The 25328-nt window shown below is 40.3% G+C and overlaps 1 protein-coding gene across 1 annotated transcript; it reads left to right on the top strand.

Annotated features, from left to right (window-relative positions):
• Positions 1–5112: 5112 nt before the first annotated feature.
• Positions 5113–25036, top strand: LOC139638776 (PHD finger protein 20-like protein 1; the record flags this gene model as incomplete). The annotated part of the gene is made up of 10 exons (XM_071512805.1): positions 5113–5183; positions 8862–8982; positions 9735–9906; positions 14078–14162; positions 15756–15844; positions 18273–18479; positions 19412–19532; positions 21367–21483; positions 24400–24558; positions 24974–25036. Coding segments are annotated over exons 2-10 (1096 nt in total), but the record flags the coding sequence as incomplete, so codon positions are not given.
• Between the last annotated feature and the right edge of the window lie 292 nt (positions 25037–25328).

Raw genomic sequence — 25328 nt, 5'->3', positions numbered from 1 at the left:
TGTGCTTTAATCGCTTTTTGATTCAACTGTTGGAGATGACCAGTTGGCCCTGTGTGTGTGTGTGTGTATTGGACAGCAGCGCTCCTGGCGACCTCAAAGTATGTAAAGCTCTACAGTGAGGTGATGTCATTTTGAACACAATCAGCAGTCATGATGGCAAAAAACTAGGAAAATACGGCCCAGGTTGCAAATAACCAAAATGATCTTTTATCGCCTATCGGTCTGATGACGAATAGACAGATATCTGCATATGAGACGTTGTCTTGGCCCGGATGTCCGCTGGCTACACCGGAAACCCCGAAATATTGGCCGTCGCCCCCAGTGTCTAATCGTCGTCAGACCGATAGACGCTGGGTTCCGAGATTGTGTTGAGGCGAGGAGAGAGAAATTCCCAATGAACACGAAAGTTTTGGGTGGCACCCAGGGTGGCCAATACAATTAGGCTCCAACTATTGTATCGCCCCCCACTAGTGAGTCACACAGACCATTGTCTGCCATGTCTTCTCAGTCCATGGTATCAACCCATCAAAGCTCTGAATGTTCATGGAATTCATTGGAGAGGCTATACCTGAGACTCCCATGTGCAAGACTCCTGTCAGCAGAACTACAGTCATTGTTCATTCTTGTCATTGAAGTTATGACAACATGCAGGCTATCACTGACACATGCTGGCAGTCTTTTGGAAGAGATATATTCCAGCCAGAGGATGGAAAGCTGGGAGCACAAACATACAGCTGTGCATCATCTTTCTGCAAAAGGCTGGAGAACGTCATCTCCAATGGTGAGCTCAGCAATGTTCACAGGAGCTCACCGATAACATCTACTATCTCTTGATGAGTGGATGGACCTATCAGATTCGTGGACACTGATCTCCTTGATGTCTGTTGCCTTAACTGACATCGAGGAGTTGTCCTCAAAGATGCTGATCAATTAAGTAAATAATAACTTGTCAGCAAGACAGTTCTGAGGACTTTGAGAGTTTGACACTCATTGAGGAATTATTCCCAGTTTTCTGCAACTGATAGCTGTGGATCTGGAAGTTCAGGGGTCCCAGTTTCTCAGCCTAGTCTTGTAGAGTCTGCTGCCAATTCGACTTCACTATTTGAAGTTTTTTTTTTTTCTCTTGGTGGTGAACCTGTGGTCTGCTGTTGTTAAGCCAACTAATAATGTATCAAAAACGCTGGGTGACACTAGGGGTGTTGCGGTGGGCGGTGTTCCCGGTGGCATACGTTATTTTGTAATTAATAAAATAAAAGCACATAGTCAGAGCTTCCATGTTCAAGTTAGGCTTGTAAATGATGAACAACATACTAATCATTAATATGATGGTGATTGTTGGTGGGGGTTAATTGTTCTTATCTACAGTGACAGCAGTATCCAGTAGAATCCAATGGTAAACAGGGGAAACATGCCAGTCTTTGCAGTGCACTCATGCTAACTCTCCGAGTGTTAGGCAGTTTTACACATCTCCATGGCATCTCAGGATCTGGCTTTCGATAATGCTGTTGTCAAGGCCTTGACAACTAAGCTGCAGATGGATACTTCTCCCACGGCTTATTGCTTATTGCTAAGACTGATGGAACAACCTTCACTTTCCTGACTGGACTGAGCTCTGCTGCAAATCAAAGAAGGCCAGAAAAAGCAGCAGTGATGCTCCAACCTGCGGCCATGAGAAATTGGTCTTTGATAATGAAGCGGTCAGTCACAGAGAGTGGCTCACCTCCCCTGCCTCCAAAGAAGCCTAAACAGCCTGTCATTAGGTTCTTCACGTCTGTGGCCAAAGCTTTCACCAAGCCCTTGGAAAAGGCTTGCAAGGTTGAAGCAGGTTTCTGATTCTTAGCCTCTTATTTGCAAGTCAAGGAAATTGAAGTGAAAGCCTAAATGTGTTTTTACCTTTGTAAAACATGCAAGGACACATTTTCTTTCACACTGTTCAGTCACTATAATCTTATCAGTATTATTAGTCCAGGATTTTGTCATTATTTGAGCCACAGATACAACCACAGGACTGCAATGATTAGAATAGCCATATTTAATCAAATCAGCACTCTTGCATTGGTTTGGTGCATGAGACCCAGGCTACATCATGTATCAATGGCCATGGCCTCGTTTTTGCTCAAGGATAGCCAAGCATGTGCCACAGAGAGCAAAGAGTCTACAGGTTTTCATTCCAACCAAAGACAAGAGTGGGTGATTTCACTTATTAAATTACCCACTGCAAACCTGCAGACTTGGCACTCCATGGCACATGCATTTCCATGACTACAACACAAAAATTCTATAGCAGGGCGATCCGTCCGGCTGCTCAATCTGCACCATGCACAGGCAGACGTGTGGTGCAGATTGGACAGATCGGACAGTGACATACCTTGATCCATCAGAAAGTGGCCAGTCTGTTTATAACACAGAACATCTGACATATTGGTGGTGCAATTGTGAGCACAATATGACATAACGTTGACGGTGTAAAAAAATAATTGGAATTTTCATTCCAATTCATTTTCCAGTATAGCACGAAATCTGCATTATGCCCAAGTCTATCTCCTAGGAAAGCAGACATCCCTTTTGACACCAAAGAATTGCAGTTTGCCATACCCCAAAACATTTAACTCTTAAAAAGCCTCTGTCAGATTGTTCACAGCACCATTATATGCCCCTGATTTGAGATAGAAAACTTTATCAGGCCAGGCTGGAACCAATACCCTATTGCCCTTTAATTTTTCCCCTTCACTTCTGGATGAGAAGCTACTAATTAGAAACCAACTTCAACCTTGTGATCGTGATCCTTTCCTCAACACAGTGAAAAGTTATTGTTATAACAACAATAACTGGACAATGTAATGTCTGGTGAGAATATGACACTACACGTTTTAGAAAGAGTCCATAATAAAATAAAGTTTTTATCCTGGAAATCCAGGTTTTTAGATGTATCAACCATGAAGATATTGGCAAATGCTCTGGTCCAATGCAACTTTGATTATGCATGCACAAGCCATAGCATCTCTAAAAATCTATGCAATAGATTACAAACAGCCCAGAACAAGCTTATCAGAGTGGTGCTGAAACTCTCCTTACGCACCCACCTGATGGCCCAACATTTTAAAGAGCTTGGATGGCTCACTGTAGAGGATAGAGTGGCCATGTTGAAGTTGAGTCTGGTTCACAGTGTCATTTTTGACACTGCGTCCAATTATTTTAGAGGCTACTTCACACGAGTCAGTGAGTCCCATAATTATAGGACCAGAGCCAATGACACTGATGTGATAACCCACAGTTTTAGGACATTGATAGGAAAAAGCATGTTTGCTTACTCTGGAGCTGTTACTTGGAATGGTCTACCAGTGTCAATAAAAACCACAGAATCAAAACAGTTCAAATCGTCAGTAAAAAAAATATTTTTTGGAAAAACTGGTGCGATAATCTGCATTTGTACACAGGTGTTTTTTTTTCTCTAATATATGCATTGTTATGTAATGTATGCATTGTTTATGTATTGTTCGTAAGAGGACCACAGTGGAATTAAGTCGTTGACTTTACTGTGTTTTTATCCTCAATTGTTATTTAAATGTATGTGCTGGGCTTCATCTGGAGCAAAATGTGCATGTATTTATTTTTACTTTCAAATAAGATCAAAAGATCTCATCATAATTTTCATTTTCAAGATGAATGCAATAGGGGCAGCACGGTGGCTCAGTGGTTAGCGCTGTCACCTGGAGTTTTGCATGTTCTCCCCATGTTTGCGTGGGTTTCCTCCCACATTCCAAAAACGTGCAGGTAGATTGGAGACTCTAAATTGCCCATAGATCTGAATGTGAGTGTTTATCTGTGCTTCAATCAAATTGTTTGCGCTAACTTTTTCCTGTGTCTTTCATTATCATTTGCAGAGTAATATTTGTGTAAGTCAAGTAAGGTAAAGGAGTCTGTCACCAGTCTGTCGCCACTGAGTCTGATTCAACCACTAGGTGGCAACAAATCACCATCACTGTTTTTGCAAACTCTTGGGCATTCCTTTGTAACCTATAAATACAGTCATTCACAACAGTGTATTTAGCTGGACACACACACAAAGCACAGATACAGACACCTGTGAACTTGCTGATATTGCTATTAGTAGCTTAGACCAGGGGCTGGTTTCGTGGACCTGGATTAAGCAAAGTCCTAGACTAAGATAATTGTCTCAGTGGAGATTTTGGCAGAAAGGAACATTGCACTAAGGGTGTTTCGTGTTGTCCAATTGCTTTGACTTTGTTTTCACAACAGAGGTTCAAAGTGCAAAACTCTTAATGCAAAGTTTGATAGTCGTAATTGTGGGCTCAGCTATTTTGCTATTTTTTAAATCAATAAATCAGATTGATAAAAAAAAGAGTGTCAGAGTAGGTATGAGATGTATGAGATGCATAACGCTTGCTGATCTATATGTATTTACTTACACTATTAAAATCATTCCATTGTCGTTTTGGCCACAAAGGCCATTACATTCTTTACAATCTGATGAAGGCCTTTGCGGGCCGAAACGTCAGTGGATTGTGGAATGATTTTAATATTGCAGAACAAGTAAATATATTTAAATTTAGAGCAAGAGTGACACCTCTTCACTTGATTTATGCAGCTTTGTTTTCGGCTGCAGTACCAGTATGTGAGCGGAGCAATGCCTTTAGTCTGTAACATGGATGGTCTGTACTGTCACCGATTAAATGAAGCCCTGTCAAGTCTATTTCTAATGGGCGCACTTTTATCATATGGAAATACTCCTCATTCAACTTCATTCCACAATGCTCTGCCACGAAGCCAACGGCTTTTCAAAATAAAAGTCGCGCGGTGAATTTTTAAATGCGGATCGAGGCAGAATAACACAATTTGGTGGTTTAGTTTTGGAGGGGGACATTTTAAGAACCTATATTGGAGAGGACATGCCCTCCCCCCGTCCCCGGCGCCCATGAGTATCATACGTACAGAGAAGTGTCTAGAGAACCCAGATATTTGTAGCTGTGCGCAGAGAACGAAGCGTTCTGTGTTTACATGTCAGCCATGCTGGACTGCTCTGTCATGTGACCGCTGTGTAGTCCATGGGACAGGCTGACGTTGCCCATACTTGTGATTCTTCTTACAAGGGAATGGGCCGGAAAGAAGGTTGAGTTTCACACAAAACCCGTCCCATTTACCAAATAAATGTATTCGCAAAGGTAAACCATCTTGCACTTTATGTTAAAGATGAAAATTGCCAGGCGCAGACACGGTGAATGGTTGTTAATCAAAAACGGACGCAGTCGCTGTCCGATTTTTCCGTTTCTGCAGCGGCACTAGTCAGCTAGCGGCGTTAGCTTGTTGGCTAACGTTAGCATCGTAGCTAGCAAGCGTCTAGTAGATGAGTTAGCTTTACCAGGCTAGCAAGCTGCCCAGACCAGATAATGACAACACTAATAGCGTCAGCAGTATAGGGTCTGAAAGTCATTCTCCGTGCGCATTTAGCTACTTTATGAGACGTTGGCAATTTGGCTACTGTTGATATATTGAGTATTGACTTCAGCTTGCAAGGCAATAATTATATCGAACGTTAATTGAGTATCCAGAGGTTTTAAATAGTCTCTATGCTTGCGGCATTACCTTCAGTGCGAGCATTAAACTAACCAGCTGGATATAGTAGCCTGCGTTAGCCTACGATAGCTAGCAAACAAACAGCTGTAAATCTTACAATCACTTGAAATGAGATTATAACATCACTCATTCAAACAGCACCGGATTAACTGTAACTGACTGGTCACTGACAAGACATATGAATGTTTATAAATGTGCAGTTCAATGCAAATGATGTTAGCTAACATAGCTAGTTAACAAAGTTAGCACTCTATAACATTAGGTATCCAGTTATCTTGACGGACAGTCAAGATAGTTTATTCTGTAGAGTGTACACAATGACAAAGATGTTACTCTTGTCAAAGAGGAACTTTGTGACAGTTGGGTAACCCGAATGGACTCACAGTGTCGCTTTTATTCAGTTGTATGTACTAACACCTCTGAACAGAGTTTATGTAGCCAGGAGCCATTTGTCCTGTGTCTGTATTTAGGCTTTCACACCCTTTAACCACTAGAGGGCATTATACACTGGCTGATGGGTGAGATGGTCAGGTGTTTTAAGGTCACAGGTGACAGGAAATGAATCAATGATAAGTCGGGCTTTAGAATTTCAGATTCAAGAACTAAGTAGCTTGGCCTATATGATTTTTTTTTTGTTTTTGCTATCGGATCTAGGGTTGACAGTGTCCAGATCTGCTTTAGAGAGAATTAAAGATTTGGCTTGGTGAAAAATGACTTGGAGAGTCCACATTGAGAAAGTGAGTTGCAAATGTGAGAAAGTGATTAATACTCTTTTGAAGCTTGGCTCAGGATCAGATGTGCATTAGACTATGGATGCTAGTGATGGCATTGCTGTATGGGCCAGGAAAAGACCAGACAATAACTGACATTAAGCAGGCTTGGCTGCATGTCCAACATGAAACTAAGGTTTGACTCTGTGTTATGTGCTGCATGAGTAACTGTCCATCACACGACAAGTAGCCTATGTAGCTTACTCAAATGAACAATAGATGCATGCTTTTAAAACTGCCTTGACATTCATCAGTGCAAAATGTATAGATGTATTATTAATCCCACCAGAGCTGGGTGGTAATATGTTACTCAGTAATGTGTTACAATAATAATTAAAGATGAGAAATGGTTGAAAAGTTCTCATGGTAGTATTCCCACAACTCTGATGAGAAATTATATAAAAGTTGACTTTCTGTGGGTGGAAGTATTCCCACTACTTAGATCTTATTGTGCAAAAGGAGGACAAGAACATTATATACCCAGCGCTGTTTGATTTCCCTTCATAATTTCATAATTATCTTTGTCATTTCTGAGGAAAAGAGGACGCAGTTTTGAGGGTGTAACGTAAAAGTAAGGAATACTGTAACAAATTACTGTTTATTACTGGGAGTAATAAATCAAGTAATAATGACTTTTGAAATGAATAGGTGACTAATATATCATTATTTTAAAGACAAGCCGAACCCATTAAATTGCTTAATGCCTTATAAGCGACGTGTGCTTTTTTTTTTTGTGGGTTTCATGTGTGAAAGGGCCTTAGAAGTCAAGACAAGCAAAAATTAAATCCTTCATTCTATCTTTTTTGGTGATGTGATATTTTTGCCAACCATTCTGAAATCACACAGAATTGCAAATTTATCAAGATTATTTGCAATCCCACCTATTCACTCAGAATTGCTACTATTCTACGCTTATTTCTGCCTGTAGTTGTCAGCCAATTTTAAGAAGCGTTCCTATGCCTTCTGGTACTCTGCATGTCACTTCCCATTCAGTACACAGCCTCTCTGCTTTTATTTTAGTGTCTGTTTAGTGTCTTTAGAGCAGCGGATTCCAAAACCCGGACCCACATTTTCAAATGAATTTTTCTTGGCATCCAAACGGATGTTGTGGCCACTGCCAGTTGGTGCACATAATATATACCAATATACTAATTGATTGTGTCATATAGCATGCCATTTGGTGGAGGCCTATATCCTAAGGCTAATGAGTCTCAATCTTTTTCGTATCAAGGACCCTAATTTAGTCCACATTAGAGCCACAGACCCCCATTTGATGAGATTTTGTCTCTCAGACCCAAATCTGAGAATATTTTAATAGTTAGATATGTTTTTGTCCAGAATTCCATGACTATCTGTATTGTAGTTAGAGAGATAACCGTGAAACTATGATGAAAACAGTCATTCTTCTACATTCTCTAATTGTGTTAACTTCTTGTAAATGAAATAATGGTGAAGTTTAACACTTTATCAATTTGCTGGGGACCCCCTGGAACCCCCTCAAGGACCCCTGGTGGTCCCCGGACCCCACGTTGAGAACCACTTGGGCCTTGCAGTACTATGGACCTAGGAAATAAACTCTAAACCCTAGCAGTCTTAGTGCAGTGATATGGTTTGTATGCCCTTGGTTCCAATTTTAGACGGCACTGTACTTGGTAGCGCCACATAAATTGTACTTTTCCACTCAAAAGCCATCATTCTGGGTAAGAATCTGGGGCGGTAGGCAGAATGTTTCTGCAAAAATACACCTGGAATTTTATCTGCTCTATGGCTGCTAGCCTCGCCTTGATGGCCACAACCAGCTCACAGCTGGCCATGCAACACGCCCCCAGCAAATGTTTTTTTATTTTTTTATTTTTTTATTTTTTTTAAATTAGTCTTCAAATATACAACAAATTGCCAATGACAGTTCTTTCTATATCACCAGAGAAAGCTGAGTACAGTACATATGTGTCAAAGACAATAATCAAAAGGAAATAGAGAAAACAAAAACAAAACAAAGAGAAAATAAATAATAAATTAAAGGGGAAAAAAAACAAAAACAAAGAACAATGTATACATTCCAGGGGTTAAATTACTTTATACTGCGCAAATACAAAGTGTAATTTTTGGGCATTCATGCTTTTCATACATTTTAGAGATTTGGAAAATGTTTTGAATTCGTTTTTAAAGGCTGTTAAACAGGGTTGTGGATGTTGTGTTGGTTGCCCCCAGCAAATAGTATGCCCCAAAAATATCGCCAACATCATTGAAAAGCCAATTTCAGGCAAATGTAGACTAAGCATGAACACGCAGGGTCACAGACTGACACAGACTGACATGGTATAATATATCCTGTAAAATCATTGCATATTGTAGCTTTAATATTGGGATTACTCAACTCTGGGTCACAGCTTAGTCTCAAAAAAATACTATTGTAGCCCGTTAGCCAAAACTGTCATTTCACAGTCATATAAATCAGCTCTTTAGCAATATTTAAAATATTCTCTTCTGTTTTAGCTTCACTCGGAGATGTGGGCAATCCTGAACCAGACAGGATGAGTAACAAACCTCCTACCAGACCTGGGATCAGCTTTGAAGTGGGGGCCAAAGTAGAGGCCCAGGACTACTTGAAGAAGTGGTATGGCAACATTATTGCAATGTTATCACAATATTATAAATAGCATAACAATATAATCAGACATGGTATTTGGCAATGGTGCAACAATGTTATCTCAATGTCACAATCTTATCACAACATAAGAAATAGAATGGTACAATTGCTATCAATCACAGTATTTCTCACAGGCTGAGTTTACTTGGGTGCAGAGTGTTCGGGGGGGGGGGGGGGGTCTATATTCAGTTGGTTATATAAACATATGCAGTTTCCACATAGGCTAGGGCTGGGCAATATGGTTGAAATCAATATCATGATAATCTTAAGGATTTTTCTCGATATCAGTATATATCACGATATGGTTCATGTATGCAAAATCACGTTAAATAAGCAAATTAATGTTCATCTCATTGAACCGAATGGTAATGTTAGGTGTGATGTCAAACAAAACAGAAATATTCAAATAATATTCCTACCATTCCTCATTTTATGAGAGTTGTTAAGTAAAATTTGCTTGTCATCATCAATTCAGACAGCAGAAATGTGTGTCACGATATCAAAATATCTTCATATCATCACGATATGATTCCACTGAAAGACGATAAACGATAATATTGAATTATCGCCCAGCCCTAACATAGACTAAGACTGAGAAGTGTAAGAGTATGGATTATTATCATAGATTGATTTACTTACAGTTGCTTATAATTGTTGTTATTGCTACAGTTGTTAGTTGCTTACAGTTGTTGTTGTTGTTGTTGTTGTATATTGTGTAGGTACCCAGCACGTATAGAACAGCTGGAGCCTGAGGAGGGGAGGCTGCTGGTCCACTTTGACCGCTGGAGTCATCGCTATGATGAGTGGATATCCTGGGACAGCGGCCGACTTCGCCCGCTGGAAAGACCCGCCATCTGCAGAGAGCCACTGCAGGAGGAGGACCACAGTGCTGTACGACACACACACACACACACACACACACACACACACACACACACACACAGAGCATATAGAGCCACGGACACGCTCATAAACCAAGCGATCAAAACCACGGGGGAATTTTGAGGCCAATAAGGAAGTGGCTGAAAGTCTGCTAGATGCTGACTCCAAAAACCCTCCAAATCCAGTCCAACTCCATGCAAGTCAATGGGACCACAACCCAACTTCTCACTCAAAATATAAAGTCAATAACATTTTTTTTTTTTAACATAAATATAAAATAAAAGCCATTGTTTTCATAGTTCACAACCAGCAAAAAGTGGCCCTGTTACAGGATAGCCGAACACTTTATTTACACAGTTCACAACCAGAGGCAGAACATTTCAGCCTCCTATTTTTCATTTTATAGATTTTATAGATTTTATAGAACTGCTTCAGGCGCTCCTTGCAGTCCAAGGACTCCTGGTCCGGTCCATTAATTGCCACCTTGCAACACACATCCAAGTGCCTCTCCTACAGTCTATTGTGCAGGGGTGTCTTAACCTTTAAAAAAAACAATGAATGCATTAAGGAACTTTGTATTAATCTGATACAGAAATGAATAATAATAGCGTTCTCAATCATACATTACCATCTTTAGTGGTGAAAATAGCCTGTCCACATCTGTAGTCTGAACTGAGGCTGTGAGGGCGATTGCAGCTGCAAGGCTCAGGGTGGGATAGAGCTCAGAGGGCTCTGGAGATACAACCTTAAGACTGCTGGTCCTATTGCTGGTAGAACCAGAAAATTGTTCTAACAGTCCTGGGCCCTCATTTATCAAGAGTGCGTAAGTACAAATATGTGTGTAAACCTTGCGTACGATAATTATTAATAGAAAATTCCATAGGCTTCAGTAGTTGAGAGTAAAAGTTCATGTTATACCATTCATATACAATTTCGACAGTGCATATTGTTCAACTATATTAACTAGTCCATTTAAGCATACTGAATTAAATCGATTAATCATGATTTTAATCATTAGTATGGGTGATGAAATTCAGGGTATAGGCAATCATAAAAGGCAACAATAAGACATTGATAGTTGTGTGCGTAAAATGGCTCATCTTGCTTTGATGGATGATTTGGAGCATTATGCACATGGAGCGTGTTCTCAGAGAGCGCACCAACCTTTTAACTGAAAGCCATGAGGGGCGACTCAGTAGATTTAGTTTTATTGGACCTCTGCCCCACCTTCTCCTTCAGGGAGGACCTGCAGGCTGAGAGAAATATATTCAAATGAAAATTATCTATCACAGTCCGGTGTCCGGAGTGTCCGGTCCACATCGGACAGGCTGGTCTCAGTCTGTTCTCCGCCTGTTGCAGCAATGTCCCTGTTGTTGACTATGATTATTTTGGATTCAGGTCAAAACTTTTTTTTTTTTTTCTGCCACTGCTCTGCTGATAAAAATGTTAAATGCCGCCGCTCTCACCTGCTGACAGGCTGGATGTTTTCGCTTGTTTATCAATCTACCATCGAGTGTTCCAGAAAGTACTTTGTGGTGCCACAACCTCGGTTATTTTTTAATAATTTTAATAATTCAATGTCTGCATCTGTAAATTCTTCCTCCTGCGTTCTTTGTCTGACCTGTGTTCAGCACAGAAGAGATATCAATGACATTTCCTGCTGCATTTAAAGGGAAGGTTGTCACCATATATGGTCAATTTGGGGGTGTAAATTTATGTTAATGAGCGGCTGTGCACGAGCATGATGGTGGTTTAGAACTTGTGGTATTTATCAAGGCAGGTTACTTAGAGAATTTAGAACCTTTTCTACGCAATGTTGATAAATGAGGGCCCTGGCATATTTGGTGAGGTATGGTACTCCCCTCTGCTCCTTAAAGGATAAGGCTGGGGTTTTTTAATGCATTTCTTACCGTCAACAAATTCTATGAAAATAACAAAATCAGCAATGAATTTGTTTTGCTAACAAGTCTCGTCCATGTAGCCGGTGCCCAATAAAGCCATGTCCCAGCAGCCATAGAACTCTATTATATAAAAAAAACGATTAAAAAGACGTCACAAGGCCATGCCGTTGCTCTGGCAGCATATTTCATCATCACCATGCACCGGGCCGGCCGACTTTTTCCTCAAACAACTTAATAAGCCGGCTGTAAACACGTTTTCCATCTCAGGAAAGTAGTTCCGTAGCACAGAAAATAGTCCCCGGCATAATGAAGAATTTGTTCCATTTGAATTTGATTTGGTAATAACTACAACAGCCTGATTTTTCATGGTAACAGTTAGCGATTTTTAAAATGTAAACTATGTCTTTGTGAGTTGTATTTAAAGGTATTTAGCTTATAATTGGAGCCAATGACTTCCGGTTTGGAGGCTAAAAAGGGAATGTGGGAAGTCGGAAAGTAATGAGAGTAGAGCAAACGCATTGTTGATTTTGTTATTGTCATAGGATTTGTTGACGATAAGAAATGTATTTAAAAACACCAGCCGTATCCTTTAATACAGTCAGACACTGATAGATTGAGGCAGTGTGCCACACATTGCACGGTTATCGGGCCAGGGAATGAGCCCTGGAGTCTCTTTCCAACTCCATCTTTTCTCCCTAGGAAAATGAAATTATCACTATGACAATCTCACCAAATAACTAAACTAAAGGTAAAAGCCAAAGCGACAACTCACTAGTGTTGCAAAATTCCAGGAATTTTCAAAGTTGGAAACTTTCCATGGGAATTAACGGGAATTTATGGGAATTAACGGGAATTTATGGGAATAAACGGGAATAAACCAGGAATTTACTAAATTGAAGGTATGCTCTTAATAGGGAACTTAAATATAGTTGGGGAAAATATATTTTAGCATAATCCTGACTAAAACAACCAGATGTCATGCAAGTACAGTTGAATATCTATGCTATTCCTCAATCACATGCACACATAGCACACTGCTTACTGCAGGGCTATTGAGACCACGCCCCCTACATGCAACTCAACATTCATGTTTTTGTTCTTCAATGAAAGAATTGATTGTTCAATAAAATATTTAACACTTGATAAAGTTCTACTTACAAATAAATCTGTTTTAATTGTATTATTTTGGATGGATGTCTGCTTATAACAAAACAAATATTTATGCTTGGATATGATACCTTTCCATTAAATTACCCTCAATTCCCAGTTAATTCCCATTAATTCCCATAAATTCCCATAAATTCCCCAGCTTAACTTCCCATGGAAATTTACCGGAAACTTTCCGGAAATTTACCGGAAATTTTCCACCCTTTTGCAACCCTACAACTCACCAATCATTACTGAGGCTCCGTCACTGGCAAAGGAGGCCAGCTTGTTGGTTGGTAGCTTCTTGTCATCTCTGATGACTTTCATTATGGTGTCATACAAAGTTGCTGCATCCCCAGTGGACACTTCACCCAAATACAGCACTTTGTTTGTTTTTAGTACAGTGCTTCCTGTCAGGTCAGGTTCCAAATAACTATTTTAAAAGAAACAATATTCAGTCAAATTAATTTTAATCACAACATACACATCAGTTTTATTTAATTATAGAAAGTAATCTCACCTCACTAGAAGACCCAGCTGCTTGGTGACAGAGATGTCAGTGGGCTCATCAACCGTTAATCCCCACACTGGGATTTTGACACTTTATGACACTTCTGCCACCAGCTGGTCATCCAAAATCCATGATCTCACCATTTCATCAATGATGTGGCTGCTTGTGTATTTGGTGTTGGTACTTGACAGTAATGTGGAGATGTTCAATTTACAATCATATAAGTTTAGCAGGGAGAGGGTAGAGTAGGCGGGTCATATGTTTAGACTAGAGGTATGTACTTATTTGGGAGGAGACTCTTTCAGAATGCATGGAGTATGCAGGTGTTCTCCAAGGCTTCAGGTGCGCGTTCCAATGAGGGATCAATACCCTCATTAAGTAGTAAACTAATAATTTTGTCTCTAATGTGGCCCAATTTGTGATTTTTGTGTTCCTGTGTCAAATAGGAACTTAGGGTTGTTTTTATTGCCATTGATTAGCTCAGAGAATGAAGTAGCCAAGAGCGTATGTTTGTAATCCAGCAGGCTCATCATCATTCCATGCAAGACGAAAAACCTTACATTTGGACGAGTACCATTTATATAAGTGATTGTGTGTCTTTGTTTGTTGTGTGTGTGTGTAGGAGTTGCAGGATGGTGAAGAGGTTCTGGCTCGCTGGACAGACTGTCGCTACTACCCTGCTAAGATCGAAGCTGTTAACAAAGAGGGTGAGTACAGCTATACCCACAAATAGTGCTATCAAAAAGCATTTTCCGGATTATTATCAGATCATCAGGCAAATATTGTAAGTTAAATGATATGACAAGTTTCAAATTCATGGGGTTGATGTTCATAGACAGTTTAAAAACAATGTTCTTCTTATTCCTCTTTATTTGGTTTATTTGCAATGTGAAATGTGACCAATTTTGGAGGCCAGTACATATCGACCACATTAATATATTTCAAAACACCAAACTGCATGGCTATAAAACAGAGCCCCAGTCCATGTGAGGATACTGCATATGTTTCACATCATAACGGGGTTCCTACGCAGGTCTGGAAAGTCTGGAAAAGTATTAAAAATGAATTTGAACATTCCCGGGTCTTGAATAGTTTGGGAATTTGAAAAAATGTCTGGGAAAAGTATGGAAAATGTTGCGGCTCAGGTCCGATACACACGTAATTCTAGCTTTTATGTTGTTGTAGAGCCACTTTGAGTCCACAGTTTTTGTTGATGTGAAGAATAATGTTCAGATAGAGGGACGCTCTTATTACCCAGCCGCTGTCAGCATGCATTATATCAAATACCCACCAAAATCAAATCCGGTCAAGAACATAGGGTCTGGGAAAAATATGGAATTTTAAAATGGAAACCATGTAGGAACCCTGCCAATCATCTCACATATTCTGATATTTGTCACTGTGAAGAACAATCTTCATCTATACAGTGATATGACCTAGTTAGCAGGGGCAAGATGTCGATCTGCGTAAATCATATTGAACACCAGACAAAATCTTCAAAACAAATCAAGGTCTGGAAAAAGTATGGAATTTTTTAATTGAAAATGTGTAGGAACCCTGTCATAATGCTCAAAGACCTGCAAACCTCAAGAGCATATTTGCTGCAATTTCTCAAATGAGTGCTACACAGCTTCTTGGAACAGACATTTTGACTGTCAAAGAAACTACCACAGAACTGAAGACCACAGTGGTTGCCAGTCAGGAAAGGCTTTGGGGAAGCAGAAATGCGTATTGCCCTCCTAAAGGAGAAATGACTGCAGAGACAAACAGATGGATATTCTATAGGACTGCATTCAAACTCCAGAAAATCCTTGTAACTTTCAATAAAAAAAAATTAGATTGGATTGAAAGAAATTTATGGAACCAGTGGAATGATGGTGATGTGTGTGCTAAGCGAGTTTTATCTGAGGCATTTATTATTATGATTATTATTATTATGGAGGGGGAGTTAGAGATTCAGGGTGCAGGGTGCAGGTCAGGGTGCAGATTCTTGCTACTAGAGTTTTATATTAATTTGTCACACAAGTAATTGCGATCAAAGCTTTAATCTGATTTAATCTGAATAGTGCAATTCTGTTCTGTCCGTTTGTGTTGGAAGGGTCGGGTCAGATACGCAGCCATTTATTTCAATGCAGCTGCTCCACTGGCTGCTCATCTAGCTATCTATCAACTAGCCGTCTAGTTTGCCCAAAAAGCGTCAATCTATGTTGGTGGACATTACATCCTCGACCCCAACGTGGCCTATCTAATCTAAGTGTGTGTGTGTGTGTGTGTGTGTGTGTGCGTGCGTGCATGTGCAGGTACTTATCGGGTGCAGTTCTATGACGGCGTGGTGCGCTGTGTGAAAAGGATCCACATCAAGTCAATGCCAGAGGATGCCAAAGGACAGGTCAGGGTTTGATTTGTCTAATCTCACTTGGATCTTTTTTTTTTTTTCTATAAGGGACCAAGCTCAAAACTACTTTGCGTCGGCTATGTGAATGTGCAAGTTATTCAGGGTAGGGCTGGGCGATATGGACCAAAAATCATATCTCGGTATTTTTAGGCTGAATGACGATACGCGATATATATCTCAGTATTTTCTACGAAGTGGGCTACATGTTCAGTTGTAAGTAGGGCTGGGCGATATGGACAAAATCAAATATCACAATATTTTTGACCAAATACCTCAATATCGATATTGACAAAATTGTAGGGATGACTATTGGTTTGCTTTCACAAAATATTTACACAATGAGATTTTTGATAAATAATCATCAGTAATGTGGATATAATGACTAAGTGGGTAAAGGCAAATAATAGAACAGCTAGAACAGTCTGGTAAGTTCAGAAAATGACATCACTTTACTGTAATGCAGCCTTTAAAACCAGGAAAAGACACTTATGCCATATCACGATATTACAATATCCAAAATATAAGACGATATCTAGTCTCATATCACGATATTGATATAATATTGATATATCGCCCAGCCCTAATTCAGGGGGAAGTTTATTCGTTTGTTCCACAAAGTTGGCAGTTTCCTTTATTTACTGTGTATCTGATTTTCCTGTAGAATAATAACCTTCTTGCCAGCAGAGAAGAAACTGCCCAGACCTTACGTTGAACTGAGTTTGTAGTTATATTCTCAGAAGTGATCCCAAAGATGGCAGCGGGAGCACATGGAGAGTGCAAAGAGTCGTCCAAAGATTTTGGAGAACGTATCAAAGAATGAAGTCCAATGGGTCAAGTTTTTTACACCCCACAACATATGGTAGAGGTTGGCAGGAGCACATTTGCATCTATCGCAAGTGGAATATTTGTCTGGGTATATCCGTGCAAGAGCTGCTTTTCAATAATGCAGGCAATGGAAGATCTTGAACTGAATGAGACCATGGCATACACAAGTTGATGATTAAGGAGGCAGTCTACAGCTGCCTCCCAAGTATCATCCAAGATGTCAAAGCCCTGCTCGTCTTTACAGAATTGCTTTAGGGTATCTAAAGAGGGTGTGTTCATTACAATGCAACCGCTAGTTTTGATTTAATATCATAGAAAGTTAGTCTTTTACACCTAGCCTATACTTGGAAACCGTTCACACAGATGGGAAGGAGCAACAGGAGGTAAATGATGCACTGAAGATCACCTCGCAACGATTGGGAGGACGAGAAGACACACTGGACTAGTATAACTCTTAACTGTTTTGACGGGATTACATGCCGTTTTGGTGAGCTTTTTAAAAAGTGAATGGATGCTGAAATGCTCTTGTGAGGAGTTTTGACTTCTCGTGCGAACGCAAGGCTGAGTGTAGAATGCCGTAGTTTCTAAAATTCTTACCGTTAGAAAACTGTGACATTTTAAAGCTGCATCCCTGTTGTTACAGCAAGGCTCTTAGTATCATTAGAGAGCCCTCCCACCCTGCATACAGTCTGCTTTCACCTCTGCCATCTAGGGCTGAACGATTTTGAAAAAATATCTAATTGCGATTATTTTGACCGATATCGCAATTGCGATATGATTTGCGATATTAGAGGGAATGAGAATTTTTACATCATTATTCTCATTTTCATTGAAAAACGTATTAAAATGATTATGGTGTGATTTTTGCGGGGATCTGTACCAAACAAAGATGTTTTCTTAAGTCTGTAGAATACGATGTGTAGGCCAGGACATCTCTCACAATATTTCATTTAAAATGCTATTTTGACACATATTTCGCCTTTAACAAATATTGCACCTCCTGCAATTTGAAAATTGCAGTAGGCCATATTGCGATTTCGATAAAATTTCGATTAATTGCTCAGCCCTGACCTCATCCATAGAGAGCTGCCTTTTTTCACCATCTCCACCCCCCCACCCACCCATTAAGAAGAAGATATGTTGGTCTGAGGTGTGTGTAGTTTACTGACATCCAGCTACATGATTTCAGGGTAATGAAGTCCTTCAAGCTGTCAACAATTCAAAGTTCCAGTTTGAATTTGTACAAATTGGTAAATAAGAAAAATACACTTGGACAAAATGGGTGATTGTGTTTCGATCAGTGACATCAATTTCCAATTTAATCCATTTGAATTGAGGCTGCAGCACCACAAAATGCAGAACAATTCAGGGAGGTTGCATACTTTCTGATGGCACTGTATAGTTTATATATATACAGTACACTATATATACAGTATAGCTCATAGCTTAGCCTAAACTGTAAAAATGTTACATGACTGAGTATCTCTTGTGCACACAGCCAAAGCAACCACATCCAAAGGCACCGGTTAAACTATAGAGAGTATGAATATAGCTGTAACTGTTCATAATAACTGTAATAACAGTCTAACTCTAACAGGACTGGGTTGCTCTCGTGAAGGCAGCCACGGCAGCCTGGTCCGGAAACTCCAGCAAACCCAGAACCAGCAACAACAGCAGCCGCTGCCGACGGGAGGCCCAGGGAGAGGAGCGGCAGGCGGATGAAGAGGAGACGGAGGAGGAGGGGGAGGAAGAGGAGGAGAGAGAGGGAGGAGAGGAAGAGCAGAAAGAACCCTGTCCGATCCAGGTAGCTGACCCCTCGAACATGACCGTGGTCTTTGTGTGTGGAAGGCGGAGTCAGGTTTTGAGGAAGTCACAGAGTGGGCTCAGTAGTCACTCTAGGTCAGTGGTTCTCAACCGTTTTCATATCAAGGACCCCTAATTTAGTCCACATACGGGCCACAGACCCCCATTTGATGAGACCCAAATCTGAGAATATTTTTATTGTTAGATATGATTTTTTCCAGGATCCCATGACTATCTGTATTGTAGGTAGAGAGATAACAGAGAAACTATGATCAAAATAGTCATTTTCCTATATTCTCTAATTGTGTTAACTTCTCATAAATGAAATAGTGCTTAAGTTTAGTAATTCATCAATTTACTGGGGACCCCCTGGAACCTCCTCAAGGACCCCTGGTGGTCCCCGGACCCCACGTTGAGAACCACTGCTCTAGGTGACATGTTCAGTGGGCTAAGTGCTTAGTATTTGCGCATTGCTTCACTTACTGTCACTAGGCACTTCATTGACAATTAGCTGAAAACATTTGAATGTGCTTATTCAAATTGCCAACATTATCACCTGACTGTCAGGCTAAGTAATGGTAATAGTTTAAAGAGTAACTAAACCCCACCTAAATCTGTGGTGAAGCCTGACACCTAATGGTGAAAAGTAGGGTACTGAACTGGCCATCTGCTATTGGCTGGTCTTTGTGCCAGGTGATGTCACCACCTGTTGTACTCTGTAGACGGTGACATCACCTGGCACAAAGACCAGCCAATAGCAGATGGCCAATACTAATACTAACATTTTAGTCATTGTTTTTCTTTATCAGGCATCTGTGTTTCTTTATTGCGTTAATATGCATATATTACATTCCTTTTGCATTGTTGACATTTCTTATTCAGATCTATGACTACTGCAAGCCTCAACCTGTGGTGTGTGCATGTCCCTATCAGGAGGAGAGCAGTCCAGCAGTAGACCCCAGTGTGAATGCTGGGAGTCCAGCAGGGGAGGAGCCTCAGTCAGCCTCAGAGACCCCGCCCTCCACAGGAACAGAGAAGAACAACAATCATTCTGGTATGTTAACTACAAAAATGTTACTATGTTAACTACAACAACACTGCTGTTAACTGCAAAAACAACACTGCTTTTTTTTTTTTAAAGCATTTATTTATTGGGATTTTTGATGAAAATTAAATCAAGGATACAATGTAAAAGTTAACATACAATGTTGACAATTGCCCCTTCCCTCCCCCCTAAACATCTCATCCAGGAAAGAAAAACAAACAAACAAACAAAAGAAAAACAGGAGTGACAGCTATGGTAATGAGATAAAAGATACAGTGCATTTCCATTTAGACATTTAAAGTACAGCGAATGTGCAGACAATAGAGCAGAAACAACCAGAGGAGTGTCATACAAATATAGAGCATAGCATAAGAATAATAGATATTTTCAATACAAATGTACATACTATAGTATCAAACGCCTATATAGGACTAGGCAGGAGAGGATTCATGAATCCAGAAGGTGTTGCAGATCTTCAAAAAACAAAAACAACATTGCTCTTAACTACAACAACGACAACACTATGCTAATTACAACAACAACAACACTGCTATGTTAACCACAAAAACAACAACCCTAGTATATTAATTGCAAAAACAATAACACAAAGAGGTATACTATGAAGATAGATTATGGAGTTAGTGAGGTAACTTTCCAGTGTCACAAAGGTGGCCCAGTCTTAAGTGGGGTACATCACCACGGTAAATTAGGCTGCACAGCTATCCTGCTCCAGAGGTATAGACATATAAAAAGTCTGCCTCCTCTTCAATGAACTCCTGTAATAATGTCAAAAGCGGCAGTATTATATATGCAATGATATTTAACATGAATAGTGAAAAAGCGACTATTTAAAAGAGCTTACAGCGTTCGTTTGACAAGCGCACATATTACTACAAAATGTAGCATGGTGATATAAGCATGTAAATGTAGGTTCAAACAGTAGACCTAGAACTTACTTAATAAGACAGAATGTCTAGTTTCTTCTTCCCAGGTTGTATGCAGCTGTTTACCCATATTGGTGTCAATAGTATGGCATTGAGCACCGGTTCCAAATTGCTTAATTCACAGGAATCAATAAGCCACCGCTGTAACGATGCCTCTTATCGATCATTAAGAATGTTGAACAGCTGGATGCTTCTCGAGTAGCTGCGCTAAGGATGTCAATGGTTAACCGTTAATCGGTTAACCACCGAGAATATTTTTAACCGGTTACGCATGTCGGTCTTGGTTAATTTGCATACACACTCTGCTCAACTAGCAGTCTGAGCAGGGCTGCCAACTCTCACGCATTGACCGAGAGACTCACGCAATTGACACTTTTCACACACTCTCACACCACAAGTCCATTTTCTAATAAATAAAAACAAATTCATAACTGATAACGTAACGTAAAGAGACACTGACATCAGGACAGACGAGACAGAGCAGCACCGTGCAGCAGTGAGTTATTCAGACCATCAGGGGGAAAGCGAGAAATATACACAGATCTATTATATTGTCATTTATTACCATGCATGCTGCTCAGAGTAATCAGGACGTCTGCGTCTCTCCCTCTCCTCTCGCACCGTGCGCACGCAGGCAGGAGTGAGAGTGAGTTGCTATGGTTACGGGGGATGCTCTGTCTGTCGCTCTGAAACTTTCTCGCGTCTCCCAATAATAGGTTTTTAGGTTAGTATGCCTATGCAAAATCATGAATGTAAGTTCCTCAATGCTGAAATCTAGTAATATAACATAATATAAAAAGCTAATTGAGTCAAGGGAGCGCCGGACTAAAAGGAAAGCGCCACTTTCTTGTATTTCACGTCATTAAGTGTTTTTTCTTAAAAATTACTCCCACTCCCAGCCCACCCCTGCAGCCAGAGAAGACGCTCACAGCGCCTGGCAACCGGCTCTGACCTGACCTCTGACCTCAGCAACCCAGAGCTGTGCCCGTCCCATCCCAGCCCCTCCCCACCACAGGGTGAGTGACAGCTACAACTGAACCCGACTCCTTTGCTCCGTCCCAAACGAATAATGAGTAATGTTTTCATTCGTACGAGGGAAATTCTCTTTTCTTTTACCCCGCTGCACAAGGAGTCGGTAGGGATTCGGTGTCTTGCTCAAGGACACTTCAGCAGGATGAATGCTTACTGTCAAGGGAAGTCTAACTACTAGGCCACCCTGCTGCTCAGACTCCCAGAATTGCCACGCTGCCGTCTGCGACACTATTTGCAAATCTGAGAATAAACCCATAAAACCCCAAAAAAAGGTAAAAATGTCACATGGGATAATTGGTACCATGGTACAGATTTTGTCCCTGATTTGCAGCTGCTGAAACCACCCATGCAGACTTCACAAGAGCTCCTTTCCACTCATGGAGGCTACAGACTGGAGGGAAAAAGTTCTCGTAAACTGAATTGTTGTAAACTGATGTGTTGTTCCAATCTCCATCTCATTGCAAAGCCTGTAGCTGCAATCAGAGGAAATTAATAGAAGACCTTTCCTACTGGTTATTGTCTGAATGTTCGTCAAGTGGGGCAATTTGCCTAGTAGTAAATTTTCAATTTGTGAGTCTAATAATATAATCTGATCTGGTATTATTTCAACTTTGAATGGACTTTGTAATTGCAGTTCAGAAATTTTGATATTGATATGGCATTTATGCCATATCGCCCAGTAGGGCTGGGCGATATGGACCGAAAATCATATCTCGGTATTTTTAGGCTGAATGGCGATACACAATATATATCTCTAAATGTTCAGTTCTAAGTAGGGCTGGGCGATATGGACAAAATCAAATATTACAATATTTTTGACCACATACCTCGATATCGATATTGCAACAATATTGTAGGGATGACTATTGGTGCTTTCACAAAATATTTACACAATGAGATTTTTGATAAATAATCATCAGTAATGTAGATTTAATGACTAAATGGGTAAAGGCAAATAGTAGAACAGCTAGAACAGTCTGCTAAGTTCAGAAAATGACATCACTTTACTGTAATGCAGCCTTTAAAACCAGGAAAAGACAACACTTATGCCATATTACGATATCCAAAATCTAAGACGATATCTAGTCTCATATCACGATATCGATATAATATCGATATATTGCCCAGCCCTATACTACTACTTGAGTTGAAGTGACCTTATACACTGTCTGGTGGGAAGACGTAACAAAATGGTACTGTGCATCCCGTTCTGATTAACCATAGTGATAATCTTCTCCAGGTAATTTGTTGATAGCCTTACCCAGAGTGACATGCAGACTGCATTGAATGCAAACAGTAGATTAATATTGGGGTGGGATACTGACCTAGTGTTTAGAGCAGTGATCCTCAACTTTTTTCATATCAAGGACCCCAAATGTAGTCCACATTAGAACCACGGACCCCCATTTGATGAGATTTTGTCTCTCTGACCCAAATCTGAGAATATTTTTATTGTTAAATATGATTTTTCCAGAATTCCATGACTATCTGTATTGTAGGTAGAGAGATAACAGTGGAACTATGATGAAAACAGTCATTATTCTGCATTTTCTAATTGTGTTAACGTCTTGTAAGTTAAATAATGCTGAAGTTTAACAATTCATCAATTTGCTGGGGACCCCCTGGAACCCCCTCAAGGACCCCTGGTGGTCCCCGGACCCCATGTTGACAACCACGGGTTTAGAGAGACATCCTTCAGCTGGAGAACCGGGGATCACGCCCCATGGTGGCAAGTGCTGATCCTGCTGAAGTGTCCTTGAGCAAGTCACTGAAATCCCTAGCAGCCTGCCAAATCCCTACCAACCTACCAGGTGTGGTGTTCTGTAGCTGACCCTGACCTCTGACCTCCCTGTGGAGGGGGTCAAAAGAAAAGACTATTTCCCTACAGGGAGCAATTACAGGGATACTATGGCAATTTAACACATCAAAATAAGTCTTTTTGTCACCGGGCGGGTAGTGCATTAGAAAGAAGCATCTCAGGGCATCCTGTGAGAGCAGAGAATCTGACTCAATGCAGATTAACCCAAGTGACATCACTCGGGTAAGAGCACAGAGCACAACTGCTCTGCAACAGTAAGTTTGAAAAGTGGGTGGCTTCTTCAGAGGGGAAAGTGCCAATAAAACCCAAGGAAGACACAGATTTTCTTTAAGTTACAAATCAATCTCCGTAGCATAGGTGCATTTAACTAAACACAGCCACGGTGACTATAGCTGAATGTAACCAAATGTGTCAATAGCTGGCCAATACGGATGGGTCATGATTTTTGAATTTTCGAATAGTTATTCAATTATAACAAATCGAATCGTTTATGCGACTATCGTCTTGTCTTAAAAAGTATATTTTCATAGCTTGCTAGTAGTAAATAGCTATGGCTTGATTAGCCCCGAACAGGTCCTTCTCTCGTTTTAACGTTAAAACTCTTTGAAACTCTTTGAAAGATCTTCAAAGAATGGTCGAAAAGTTCCCAGTGAATATCGAATAGTATTTTTGCTTGAAATGCCCATCCCTACTGGCCTAAAACATCCAATTAGCATAGAAAATAAACATCTGATCTTTCTATATACATTGCAGCCAGACTGACCACATCAGCCAATGATTGTAAGGCACCAACCAAGTGGCTAGATCAGTCTGCCATATCATAACTATCCTGCCAAAACCTTATATACAATTTGGGGACCAGAAAATTGCTATTTCATTGTAAAAAAAAAAAAATGTCACAAATACATTTACATGGACCTCAGCAGAGAAGTAAACCAGTTTTTCTTCAATCTCTGTAAAGTTGACTTTTTGAAGATTGAAAGTTCAGTAGAGAAGTGATAAACTGAGAGAATAACTGAAGTGTCAAACAGAACTTAAGCTCTGTGTTCAGTGTTTTGACCGGAGATTATCGTGGTCACAGATGAAGCGGCAGAAACGGAGACGTCAGTCCACCATAGCTGCTGTGCCGGGGTCCTGCCCACGACGCTAGCCCAGCCAACCGCAGAGTGGAACTCGCTGACAGACAACCCCTCAACCAATCATACAGCCCCAGAGGAAAAGTCTCCGCCCCTTTCCACAGGTAACGCCGCATCTGCTGCAGTGGGACAATAGCATGAGTTCAGTTGTAATAAATGGTAATAAACTTAGTGTATGACGTTACTCAAAACACATTTATTGAAAAGGCATAATAGTAACATTTATGATTAAACAAATCAAATTAAAATTAGAATTTAAAAAATCCAAGCATATATGTCCCACATATATTCCCAATATGTGGGAAAAGTTGTGGTAAAATGATATATAATAAATTTGCCAAAAATTCTAAAAACTTGTTTTCACCTTGTCATTATGGGACATACTGTGCAAATTTGCTCAAATCTATTAGGAAGGTTAAATCGACAGAGGTAGGCCACCACAGCACAAGCACTACCACTCACTAGTATAACTAGTGATTCAAAATACTAGTGACTAAACATCTGTATTCTCTTCTCCAGCTGTTGGCATGAAGAACTCTGCTTCCAGGACTCCGAAATCCAACAAACACACCAGAGAACCCAGTATGTACAAACCCTAACTTGAGTCAGGATTGAAACTTGTGATTTTGTTGGGAGTATGTGCTTCACTAGCAAACCGACTGTTACTTTTTCTGCTGCCCTGACTTCATTCATGGCCAGTTCGCTTTATTCACATGGCGGCCATATATTATTTAAGTCATACTCAGGGTAGGAAAGCTCTAAACCAACTAGGTTGAATTATGTAAGTTGTAGTTGTAGTTCTGGTAGTTCTGGTTCTAAAAATAACCACCTAGCAGTTTTAACCAGCTAAAGTTGCCGAATGCTAGCGCTAGCT

The sequence above is a fragment of the Centroberyx affinis genome, unplaced genomic scaffold (assembly GCF_046629955.1).
Source record: "Centroberyx affinis isolate AG114_WGS23_722 - 3 ecotype Tasmania unplaced genomic scaffold, CSIRO-AGI_Caff_v1 ptg006544l_1, whole genome shotgun sequence".
NCBI classification, from domain to species: Eukaryota; Metazoa; Chordata; class Actinopteri; order Beryciformes; family Berycidae; genus Centroberyx; species Centroberyx affinis.
This window is presented reverse-complemented; position numbering and strand designations above follow the sequence as displayed.